The sequence below is a fragment of the Anopheles stephensi genome, chromosome 2, assembly GCF_013141755.1.
Source record: "Anopheles stephensi strain Indian chromosome 2, UCI_ANSTEP_V1.0, whole genome shotgun sequence".
In the NCBI taxonomy this organism is placed as follows: domain Eukaryota; kingdom Metazoa; phylum Arthropoda; class Insecta; order Diptera; family Culicidae; genus Anopheles; species Anopheles stephensi.
Window position 1 is genome coordinate 31,852,995 of NC_050202.1, and position 13,127 is coordinate 31,866,121.

General features: G+C 46.5%; 1 protein-coding gene across 1 annotated transcript; it reads right to left on the reverse strand.

Moving 5' to 3' along the window:
* Nucleotides 1-7,733: 7,733 nt before the first annotated feature.
* On the reverse strand, nt 7,734-9,322 carry LOC118507394 (venom serine protease-like). The gene is made up of 5 exons (XM_036045848.1): nt 9,085-9,322; nt 8,796-9,014; nt 8,631-8,733; nt 8,109-8,560; nt 7,734-8,036 (listed from the first exon to the last, which is right to left on the reverse strand). Exons 1-5 carry the CDS (start codon nt 9,310-9,312, stop codon nt 7,857-7,859), a joined length of 1,182 nt encoding a protein of 393 aa, XP_035901741.1. The 5' UTR covers nt 9,313-9,322; the 3' UTR covers nt 7,734-7,856.
* Nucleotides 9,323-13,127: the final 3,805 nt, after the last annotated feature.

A 13,127-nucleotide genomic window follows, 5' to 3' on the forward strand; every position in this document is an offset into this window, starting at 1 on the left:
CTGCTTTCCCCACCAACCGATCCCAATCAATTCTGTACCTTTTTATTATTTTTTTTACAAAACCTACCCAGATTCCTTCTCTCACCGAATCTCTGACGGCACACCATCATCAGCCGCCCCACGAGACGTGTCGGACGTGCTGCCAGCTGCAACCAAACCACACGCCCTGCGAGTTCAATTAATTTAATTGACAAAAATTACAACATTACGGTAAACAAAAATAAACGCCGCCAAAAGCGACGGAGCAAAAGGTTCGGGCGTGCCGCACCAGGCGTCTCCATCGGGTGGGAAGAATATTACGGATGAGAAAACAAAATCAGTAAGCAGCATTATGCCGATGAGTTTCGCACTTCGAGCGAAATATGTGATGCCTTCTTTACAACACTCGATGCGATTAACTCACATCATTCAGCTGACGAACAATGGTAGAATAATGCGCCGAACCCGAACAAGTACACATGTATTTAAAGTATATAAATTTCTGCTTTCACTGTGCCATATTCGTTCGCAAATGTGAACGAACGAGATGGAAACAGATGAAACCCGCACAGACACACACACATACAATGTATGCAAATAAAAGATACACCTTACCAAATCGAATTGTACCGAAGCGCACGTTGCGGTACATGGTTTCACCGACAAAAGACCAACACCGAAAAAAAGAGGTTTGGGAAACAATTAAATTTTCTCTCCTGGATTTCAATTTAATTATCACCCATAAATCAAAGCCCACCAAAAACCCATTCAACCGCTTGCCACCCGTATGCAAACGAACGAACAGCAACGAGGCAACGTGTGCAAGAATTAAAATCCCACCGAAAGTCGAACCTCAAAGTGGCGTTGGTTAAAAATCACCCTAATTTAAAGCATGTGCATGTACGCTGTTTTAAATTTTCCACCAGCGGAAAACTGCACAACCATCAAAACAACGCACAAAGCAACAAAAGGGGCGACAGCTTTAGCCTCTTTTATGCGCGGTGCGCTTTTGTCACAAGTTTTGTCATTCCCACATCGTTGCTGTTCGTTATTTATTTTAATTTAATCCATTAACGAAATATCCTAGAGCAACCTGGCCCGCCACCGGCACCGTTCCCGGCTCCGTTGTTTGCGTCTCATTATCTGGAATGAATTTTTGTGTATGTGTCTGTGTAAAGCACTCTTCACCATTCTTTGCGGCACCGCGTGAAGCCGTCACGCATCACGCTCCGTGGAAACATGATTTTAAAATGGAAAGCAAAAGAGAGCAAGGTATCCCGAAAAACTTCCTCATGCACAGTTTTCCCCCAAAAAATCGTCCACAAAACCAGTTCCGTCCCGAAATGGTCGGGCTGCGGGTTCCCCCGTCCCGTTCCGTGCTGCACAGTACGAACTAGTGATGGGAAAAATGAATCACAGTGGGGACTCGAATATTTGAATCCCAATCCTAAAAGGTATCCGAATCCCTCCCGGTTCGCGTTTCGCTCACCTAACCAACTAAACCTCAACTAAGACTCCACTAAAAATTATGAATCCCAATCGAATCCTAATTGTATCTCAATCCAATCCAGGTCACATCCCAATCAAATCTAAATTGAGTCCCAATGAAATCCCAAACGAAATTCCAAATCGGATTCCATTCTAATCTCATTCGAATCCTAATCGAATCTCAATTGAATCTCCATCAAATTATAATCGATTCTCAATCGAATCTCAATTGAATATCAATCAAATCCCTATCGCGGCTCAATTACATCACAATCGAATCCCAATCGAAACCCAATCGAATTCCATTCGAATCCCAATCGAATCCCAATCGAATCCCTATCAAATCTCTATCAAATACAAATAAAATCCCAATTTGATCCAAATAGAATACTAACCGCATCCCAATCGAATCCTTATCTAATTCCACTCAAATCCCAATTGAATCCCAATCAAATCTCAATCGAATCTTAATTGAATTACAGTTGAATCCTAATCGAATCACAACCGAATCCCAATCGAATTGCAATGGAATCCTGAAGGAATCCTAATTGAATCTCAATCGAATCCCAACCGAATTCCCAACCAAATTCCAATCAAATTTCGATTAAATCTTAATACAACCGTAGTCGAATCCCAATCGAATCCTAATAGAATCCCAATAGAATCCCATCCCCAAATTCGGATCTGTCATTGAGGATTTAATCCGATTCGATATTTTCTTCGGATTGGACCTCTGAATCTTTCGAGTCCCGAATCTCCCAACGCTAGTACCTACACAGATTACGATACTTTACAGTACAGTCCTTGGCCCATTGAAGAGGGACGCACGCGAAGAAGCAAGGGCACAAGCGCACATAATGAAAATTCACTTCACCGTGCATCCATGATGGCACGTGGCCGTCCAAGTGAACACACGGCGCCACACAAGTGGAACAACCGATGTGGCAAAGTAATGAAACGCTTCACAAACCAATTTCGCGAAATGCGAACTCGAGTGCGGTTGCATCCGCGGTAGGCGAAGGTGCCATTCACCGAAAACAAAAAAGATAACCCGTGCCAAAGGGTGCGTGAGTGAGAGCCAACATCACTCTATCACTGATCAAACACTCACTTCAACATTATACTTAATGCACTTGGTAATGAGAGAAAGAGAAGCAAACACGCTTTTCGTCCTTTTGATTCTGGTTCCGGTCACAAACAGGAGAGGCAGCCAAAAAATCAACTCCCTGCTTCCCTGCTAGCCACATAATGTTCATCACAATGTAATTGGAACGACGACCTTCTGACGGGAAACACACGCACACATACACACACACACAAATTTTCAACACTCACAGGTGGTTCGAATGACAACGACGACACCCTAATGTACCAGTTGAACCGAAAACCCCGGGGAAACCTTTCACTATCGAAAGCCATCCCGAACTCCGACCCAGCTGACTCTTGCAAATCGCGCTAAATCGCAAAGAAAGAGCCCCCGCAAACATTCGCCTCGCTGGCTAAAGGGACAGGATCCCCTGTTTTAGTAATGTTCCGTTTTAACATCCACCCTAACACTCGCCGTGAGGGGATTAGGATAATTTTGTTTGTGAACCGCGTGCGTTGGGCACACTATTGAACGGTCGTGTCGTAAAATGGGGTCGACGATGGAAATTGAGCGCTGTGCATTATGTTCTGGTAATTGATTTTTGCAAAATGCTTCTTTCACCCAAGCAGCGATGTTACTAATTAGGAATAGTGAAATTTGAAAAGGTTGATTCGAATGAATGTTACTCATTCGGTTACGTTGGCTTAGCGGTTACCAGTGCTAATTTGATTGGGTTGGGATTTGGAATTGGATTTTGGATGCGAGACTGATGCGACAAAATTGTAAAAAATTTATTGCAGAATTTAGAAGACCGCGTCGTCAAATTAATGGTCTGTTGGACATAATGAACGATTATCTTCAGAGAAGAGTTTGAGAGCTCCCAATTTCTTATTCATGTATTCAGCAAAACATTTGACAACCTAAATGAGTAATTTAGATGTCTTTTGCCAAAAAAAAAATTAATTTTATAAGAAGAGCGAAAAGAAGGACTAAAGCTCATATAGACCTAATTTAAAATAAATACGAGGACAACATTTCTTTATGCTGTATCTTTCGTTGATATTGATCTTCGCCAGAGGTCTCTTACTATTCGTGGACGACGAGAAACTATTTCTGCTAGTCCGCAACTGGTTCTGGTCCGCAACTTTAAAGTGTACAAATACACTTTAAAAGTTTTTTTTTGTTCAAATTTAGCACAACAACTGTGTTAGGCACTTAACAGTGCAGATGTGAAGTTGAGCTTCCACGAACAGCTTGAGCACTTTATCGCTAAAGGCAACCAACTACTCAGGTTATTAATCTAGTTGCGACTTCACAGATCCGGTCTGCTTCAAGATGCTCTACTGCTCCTTAGTTCGGTCGATACTGGAGTATGCCTCGATTGCGTCGTTGCCCACAACTACTCGTTCCCTGGTTTCGAATCCATCCGACTCACCCGGTTCGCTTTGCACCACTGGAGGGTGCAAGTGGACTAGGACGCACGCTGTGTGCCTATAGGGATATAATGGTTAAACCAGTACAACTGCAATGTTCAGAGGGGATCGGTAGCAGGGCTTTTGGATAACCGGATCGATTCCTCAACTACTCTCTGCGCTCAACATATACGGTCTGCAGGGGATACTTCGCCCAGAGGTCGATGCTCGACGTAGAGGATCGCCGAACTCGATTCAGTGCCTCTGACCCCTTTCTATGTGTTTGCCGTGGGTATAACGTCGTACGTTATGTTCGGCTAGTGACCAGGTATCAATTTTATAGTTTACGACCTAACTCATTATATTTCAAATTGTACACGTCGCATTCGGCCCTGGTCTGTCTTTACTTCATCTGTAATGTCCGTGCTGACAGGTCTGTGTTAGCAATTGTCAGACTCTTATTTGGAGCTGCGGTACAAACGACGATAGATAAAAGGTGAATCACTAGCACTAAGAGCCATAGAGCAATTGATCCTCGCAGTCGTCGCAGTCGAGGTGGGCTCAATCATCACAATACAGGATGAACAATGGTGCTTAAAAATCGGAGCTCAACACATTGCTTGTGCTGGGAGTCCTCCGACTGTAGTCTCCATTTCCACAACGTACCCGTGCCTACCAACATTCAAACATCACTATCAAAGGCCTACAACGGATGATAATTGGCAAATTTCCGGAAAGCAAAGTGGAAGAGAAGTAATCTTGCGGCGACTGGTGAGGGGCTGGACAAACGTGTCTTACAACAGAGCAAGCCATCAAGCCAACGTTCCACAACAATGTGCTACATAGATTGCTGCTACACCGAATAGATCATGCTCCCTCAGGCTGTTCAGTTTGCTCCTAGTTGGAGACCATGGAGCTTTGGTTTGTCCTTTGCTCTAGGGTCTCTCGAACTTGAAGCATACTGTTGCAGGCTATAGTGGCCATTTTTCCAAACCACAACGTTAAAGTCATATTAGCAGTAAGAAAGAGGGTTCCCATCGTATGATTGTTTTTTGCAAAGTGCATCATCCACGTTGTTGGAAAGAACAATCTGGTGATTGATGAACATTTTCTTAGCTATTCCTTGAAAACCGTGTACGTCGTCCCTAAATTTTTTAAATTTTTTGGAAAATAAACAATTTTTACTAAAAAAGAAAATACATAAGAATTTCTATAATCCAAAAATGTAACCATGACTTCAACTATCAACTGAATACAATGCGAAGAATGTGCCAAACTCCAATACAAATCATTCACAAACACAAAGATCGCATCCTTCGAAAAGGAAATCCTTCAATCCATTATTCAATGCGCGAATGAAATGCATTATTCATCCATTGAAGTACCATTGGAGAACCATTCCACCAATACTCTCATCCTGCCCTCCGTCCACAAACCTTCCCCAAGCAACCATTTTCACCAATTCCCTCCAAGCATTTGATTCATAACGCTCCAGCTCAAAGGTGCCTTTAACGCTTTATCGTCCCCCCAATTCACTTTCAAACAACGGGCCCTGGCACGAGCTCTTAACAGGCGAAGCATAAAAAAAGGGCTTCAACACATTTTTCTGCACGATTGTTCAGCGATCAGTATGCGTGTGTGTGTGTGTGTGTGTGTCTGTACCGCACGTACCTTTAACCATCCCACGCTGCACTAATGAAAACGATAAATTCAGCATTCAGCACGACGCACCAGAAATCTCAACCCTTAAAAATGCCCCTACTTGGGCCAGCACAACCCGGCCTAACCCGACGTTGCAGCGCATTTTCGGTTTTCCATTCCGTTCCGAAAGACTTTTCTCTCGCTTTGTTGTATGATTTTTACAAAACAAAAGTCCTCCTGGGATGGGAGGAGGAGGGGGGGGGAGGGGGCTGAGAAGGAATTTCATTTGTATGCCCTTCACGACCGCCACGGTCGTGGCGCCCTTTGTGAAATGAACGATTTTTGTTAACCTTCTGTCAAAATATTCTTATCACACCGAAATTTCGTCCCATCCCGCCCTCAGTGCAATTGGACCCATTTGAGCGATATTCCTTCCGGAACAAAAGGCCACAAGTGGGACGAACGGGCACGAAACGAAACGAGAACGATGAATGATATAAAACCCGTTGTTGCTATCCCATAAGGCGCCGAAATCAGGACCAACCCAAAATGGAGCGTACGAGACGAAAAACACGTACACTGAGCGCACGCTAAAGCTAGACTCCCAAAACCCCAAACAAAAGTCGGCCACATGCAATTGAAATGCATCAAATGTTGGGGTAAAAACAGTTGCAACAATCTGCAATAAATTTAACGTTGAATGGTTTTTCTTCGCGCACGCACACCGGGCCCAGCGACGGGGTCGTTCCGACCAAACCTCTTTCGAATCATAAATAAAAACTCCGCCTGCACCGACGACCGGTCGGCCCGGGAGCTCGTCGGGCTGCACAGCTCTGTAGCCACCGTACAATGCATCTTCTGGTTCGGTACAGTAACAGCAGCAGCAGCAGCAGCAGCAGCCGGTATGCCACCACTGTCACTTGCCACACCACAGCGTGATGTACTATCATATCCACGCTAATTCCTTGCACCATCGTTTCCCAGCACCACTTTTTTTGTGCCCCACTGTTTTTGATGCAAACCTTCAGCCACAGGGTCTCACGGTTCGAGCACCGAAAGATTGTGCAACACAAGGTACTGCAAGCGTCCTGAGGCCCACTTTTTGCCGTACCCAATCCTAGGGCGCATTGTTGTTCATTACACAGACATACATGGGCCTGTCCTTTTTTTCCTTTGCTGTTTGGCTTACGCTTCAGCAACAGAGCATCAGAAATCCTTGGAATAATTTCGCCCGGGAATGTATGCAAAAAAAAAATCCGCTCCCATCCACCAAACAGGCCCAATCTCGTAAAACAACGCGGAACACCCACTCGAACAGACCCAGTTACAGACGAAACGGACAATCACAAAAGAAGGCACATCAAGCTCTGCGTAACTTGGTACCAAGCCAAACAAGGCATAAACCGATCTACCTTACACACCCTCACCCCCCCCCCCCCCCCCCACGACTACAAAACTCCCATACGGCGGTCTCGCGCGCAAGGAAGCTGAGGTGTCCATTTGATATGAAAAGTTTCACCAAACCCGCACAGATTGGATAAAGTCAATCCGACTAAGCTTTTTGTATCCGGTTCCGGTTCCCTCCCGGGTGGAGCTACCTTTTCCGACATCGACAGGAGCCGGAACTGGGACGCAGGGACGATCGAGACAATGGATGACGCTGCATAAATCTCACTTTTATGCCTCAGGAATGTGAAAACGTGCGCGCCCATCCCGCGCAAACCATTGCCACTGTCGGTAACAGTTGGTTTTATTATTTATTCCTGGTGTTTTTCGTGCCACCCACGACCACGACCATCGTCGTCGTTGTGCAGCGTGCAACGTGAAGCAAATGCAACGTTTGGTGCAGGCCGTTACCAGTGTACGTACACTGGCTCATGACGATGGTCCCAACATGGAGCTCCTCCTCGATACGAAAATCGGGAAGTTGAATATATTTTACATAAAATTAGGAGAAACAATTTGTCATCTCAGTTCCTCTCAAACTCCCGGCGAACGAGTGGCGTTGGAAACGATTACAATAATTCTAGTTCCTAGGTTACAACTGGGTTCTGCGTTTCAGGGATGTAAAGGTGTGCCAAGGACACATCCAGAAGTAGTAAGACACGGGATAACTTCCCCCCAACTTCCCCGTCGTATATTTGACGCTCCAATAGGTACAGTCAACATTGACAAACTTACCCATCCGTACAAGCGAAAGAATTCACCACTTCCAACGTCAATTCCCCAATTCCTCAGCTCCCCCACTCCTACTGATAGCAGTAAAACGATCTCGGAGTGTTGACCATAATCCAGTCGAGAAACTCGGTGACCCTCGTATTGACGCTCGGCTTATCGGTGGCACAAGCAATACCGAAGCTTACGATGCCCACGTTGTACAGCAATCCTGTGGCGGGGTTGGTATAAAACAGCGGTCCACCGGAATCAGCCTACAGAAGCAAAAGCAAACATCTTCTTACAACCGCGCCACAAAGAAACAATCGACCGCGTCATTCACCCACCTGACACGTGTCCCGGTTGGCGGTGAAGGTACAGAGCTGCTGGTACGGAACCGTCACTCCGAGCCGCCGCGAGCAGTCCGAATTACCGATCACGCCCAGCTGCACCTTGTTCAGTGCGTCCGCCCGCGGTCCCCCAAAGTCTAGATCGCCCCAACCGGTCGCCTCGACCGTTCGGCCCTCGAACGATTGGCTCGTGTAGCTCCAGGGTAGGCAGGCCGGACCGACGGCCGCATTGTACTGGATGGGCTGCTGCGTGCGCACCAGCGCGATATCGTTCGATACCGGTTTGACCGTGAAGCTGGGATGGCTCATGAACTGTGCCACGATGTACACCTGCGAGAAGGAGGTATCGCTTCCGGTTTTGATATTGTGATCACCGACCAGCAGCACTGTATCGGTTGTGGTGCGCTGCAGCAGACAGTGAGCAGCCGTCAGGGCGTAATTGTTTGTAACTGCAAGCGAGCAGAGGGGGGGGGGGTTGTAATTCTAGAGCGGCGGAAGTCAGGAAGTCTGCTTGCTTACCGATAGTTGCACCGCAAATGACAGTTTTCGTTTTGACGTCTATCAGCGCGGCCATCATGGGGAACTCGTTTACCGTCGTTTCCACGCCGTTAACGATCCGTTGCTGGTAGGAAAGAGACTTTGAATATCTATCTTCAGATTGGTAAGATCCATTGGCAGACTCACCGTCTTTTTACGGCCACACTCGCAACTCTGCTGCGGGATGGAAAGATTGCACGAAAACACTCCGCCAGCACTGGTCGGTGCCGATGTTAACCGTATCGTCATCTGATTTGCGTCCGACTTTTCCAGCAACCGTCCCGCTCCGCAGTAGGTGTACGCGTCGGAGAAATCGATCAATCCGCCGCGGGATACCCGGAACGAGTCCAGCCTACAGTCGGTGCTCTACCGTACCCGGCAACAATCGCGGAATTAATAACTAAACTAACCCGCTCAACAACTTCCCCAAACTTACGCTCGGTATCTGAAACGTGGGACAGTCGAGCACGATCCGGTAGCCGTACGGTGCGCGAATTACGTACGTACACTGCAGGTTGGGCCCGTACCGCGAAGGATAGCGGGGCGAGATAAGCTGATACACCGAGCCGAACTTCATATCGAGTGTGAACGAACACTGGCCTTGCACTTGACGTGCGGCGCAGGCAAGCGCCAGCACCAGCCGGACCAATTTCCCGGACCACATTGTTGCAGTTCCGTCGCTGGCACACTAACGCTGCGGTACGGTGTTTTGCATACTTAAATACATTCGCACCTAGCCGGGGACCCGATACGATCGGCGTGCGGTACGGCCTATCAAACCGGCAGGAACGGAAAGAAAAGCAGGCCAACAATGCGACCACCAGGTAACACTAACTACACTTGCAGGAAACATAAATAATGCCGTGCCCGGTTTGCTGGAAATTCGGCAAAACTGGTTCCCTGATGCGTGTGTGATGTGCCAACCTGCCGGAGACCCAGAAGTGGACTCCGGCCGGGAGTACACACACGCGCGCAACACTTTCGACAAGTGACGCTTTTTGGTGGTTTTTTGATTAGTTTTTGATTGACGTAGCCCAAAATTGAACCACCGGCGCGGTGTGGCGTTATCAACGCTCAACGTGCTGGGGTGGGGTTTCGCTAGGTCGAGCGTTTATTTCTAGTCACACACGCACATTGCCCTTGTAGTTTGGTGAAAAGCGTCGTATGCACCTTTTTTCACAGCTCTTAAATTGTTGTGTCAATGTTCAAGCTCAAGAGGAGTCCTTTCGCCTGACGGTCAGAAATCTAACGCTAACAGAGCTACAAATTTCTCGCACAGTCGACCCCGTTTTTCTCTGGACGGTAGATGATGATCATTCAAATTAATGAATTCAACGCTTTTCGGAAACGTCACGGGGCCGAGCACAGCGGAAGCGGACATTGCAGACCAAATGCCCCGACCGAGGCAAAATGTGACTGTTAAAATTGTTTTCAATTAAAACCTTTTTTTATTCGCAGGTAATATCAGGCGGACGACAGTTTCAAGGATGCTTCGTTACGATATTGAAGTAAAAAAACAGCCCCTGACCACTCTGGCTACCATACTAAATTCAATGAAGCGATGCAAACGGGCCCATAAATCATCGCCTCGGCTAAAAACGAGCCACCTACTCGTCGAGCTCCACGGGCAGTGTGAGTGGTTTACAGCACCATCATTTACGGTCGAATGAGCTGCTGAAATCGAAACCCCGGAATCCGGAGCATCGCCCTTTTCTGGTGCATTAGCCCCAACTGTTCAGCAAGCAGCCCAGCAAGGAACACAATTTTTAAAAACTATTATTTTAAATTCACAATTTTCCCCCGTTTGCTCTGGGTTTCCGGTTGTGACGAAAAAACAAATGGGGAAAATCAAACTGATAGCAGGGCTTTATTTGATATAAGCTATTAAAACACACATACACGCGAGAAAAAAAAAGCATCAAACCAACAATTGCCTGCATTAACGCAGGCCACCGTACCGCCCAACGATACCGTATAATCAGTGACGGCTTTAGCCGTATTTTATTCCACACCATGCTGCAATTAAATTCAATATTTACCTCCGTAATGGATCCACACGGAAGCGTGTGACAGCCAGCCATAATCAGGGCATCCCCCCCTCCCCCCCTCCCCAAACGGAGCGACCAGGTTGGGTGGTAGGAGAGGCAATTGATCGTAAATTTTCGTCAACTTAGTTGTGCGTAAAATTAAATTTTTGTCAATCGATTTCATTCGCTCGGTAATCGTGCCCGGGCTGCGTTGTTTGCTGCTCGGTGCATTTTTACACACGACTGTTGGATTATTCTTACAATCGTGCTGCACTGTACATACTTTTCCTCCAACACATACATTTGCATCGTGCAATGTAGTTGTTTTTTGTTTTATTCTGTTTTTCAATTAAAACCCCTTCCGGAATGGATTGTTGCTCTTTAATTGGTTTTCTTGGAAGAGATTGGGCTTGTTTGCGTGTCATGGATCGCCCCGCTTTAGTTGCAATTAAAAAGGATCGCCTTTTTAATTGGTTGATCGAATTTATGTGGAGGATCAGTAATGTTGGTAAATAATTGGTATAATATGCGTTCTAGGCTCCAGCAACGATGTTTCAACATAAATTCTACGAAGTCTTTTTTATGCGCCTTTAAATCCTCCCTATATCGTTACTTGTCCATTGAGGACATCTGTAACACGTATTACCTCATTCTAAGACTTGAGTACCTCAGACAGGTTTCAAGCTCTAACAAGGGTGATAATGCATCTCCAAACAGGATTCCTTTCCGAATAGCAAAGTGAAAGGTAAAATATACATCTAGATGTCTAGAAATATCATAAGCCAGTGGTACTTAGTTTATGGATAAAAAATATTGACTTGTGGACGGCCTGTCTTATTTAGTGAAAGAACTTCTTCTGGATCTGCTCAGGAGTAAGCACGGTTACGAGCCAAATCCAGGGCAAAAATCCGTTTCCAATGATCTCGGGATTTCAGGACCGTCAAACAACTCAGCTAGTTCTTGGTACATTTTCCGGCACTCCGCCAGAGATAGTACTTAAAAATAGCGAGAGCATTAGCGTCCGCCATCGCTAGAGCTCAATCCAGGCTACAGACCTGTAACGATCAAGGAAAACGCTAAGCCACTAAAGACCTAACGGGCGTATCAGAGTAACTTATATCGTACATTTTGTGTGTTACTGGAGTCTTCTGGATTGCAGAAGTTTGTAGAGGCGCTAGTAGGCACAAATTCTCTGAAAAATTTGCCTTCGGATTTAGCTAAAAATGTTGCTATCTGATGTTTCGATTGCTCGAAGATATAAGATCTTCTTTCAAGCAACTGAAGCTCTGTTTCCTAACCGGGTTACGTTATGGTCAGAATCTTCGTCAAGATAATAATTCGTGTTTCCTGCATTCATCTTCAACCCCTTGAAGTTTATAATTTATTGTTATTATAATTCAACGGGCCATGCAGGGCCCCCTTCTGGTTGGTTGGATGTCTGGTTGATGACGACTACTGATACAGTTATATCTGCGACACATACGGAGAAAGGTATCAAAGGTACCAAAACGGGTTCTGCGATCCTCTACGTCAAGCAGCGTCCTTGGGCGAAACGGCCTGGTTGGGACGTGTAAGTTGAGCCCAGAGAGTAGTGTTGAGGAGTCGATCCGGTAGTCCAAAAGTCCCGCAACAAATAGTCTCTGGGCGTTGCAGTTACGCTGGTTCAGCGACTCGAAACTCTAAATCACTCAGCGAGCATCGTAGTCCACTTGAACCTTCCAGAAGCGGAAAGCCAATTTGCATTGGACGGATTCCAAATGGGCCAGGGGCCTAGCAGCAGATGGCAACCATACAATGGAGGCATACTCCAGCACCGATCGAACAAAGGAGCAGCAGAGCGTCTTGATGGAGACCGGGTCCGTAAAATCGTGAGCAAGCTGCTTAAGCAAACCCATCATCTGGTTGGCCTTGGTGACGACTTGTTCGTGCTGTTCGCGGAAGCTCAACTTCTCATCGCGGAGCACTCCTAAATCCCTGACACCGTTTAATGTGTAGTCGTACACCAGAGGACAGCGCTTTCTCGTGAACGTTATGACAAACACACTTCTCAACAAACAATTCAAGACCATTCTCTGAACACCAGGATTTGAATGAACAGAGTATAGCTTGAAGGCGGAGTTGGTCGGTCCGGTCTTGGATCGACAGGAATAGCTTCGTATCATCAGCAAACAGTAGGTGGCTTCCAGCAGGAAGCACCCTAGTTACGTCATTGATGAAAATGACGAACGGCAGCGGTCCGAGGTTGCTCCCTTGAGGCACCCCTGAAGAAGCAGAAATACAACGCGACAAATGGGGTCCCATTTTCACGCGGTACAATCGGCCGGCGAGATACGAACACATCCAAGTCAGCAATTGGACGGGCGTACCCAACACCTGGAGTTTGGCGAGTAGCAAGGAATGCGGGACACTATCAAAGGCAGCTTTGATATCCGTGTATATCGCGTCCACCTGG

Bases quoted from the DNA above. Each gene is read 5' to 3' on its own strand.
- LOC118507394 (XM_036045848.1), bottom strand. From the start codon at position 9,312: ATGTGGTCCGGGAAATTGGTCCGGCTGGTGCTGGCGCTTGCCTGCGCC. The intron at 9,015-9,084 runs GTAAGTTTGGGG...CGGGTACGGTAG, and splicing joins CCACGTTTCAGATACCGAGC to AGCACCGACTGTAGGCTGGA. The intron at 8,734-8,795 runs GTGAGTCTGCCA...CTTTCCTACCAG, and splicing joins AGTGTGGCCGTAAAAAGACG to CAACGGATCGTTAACGGCGT.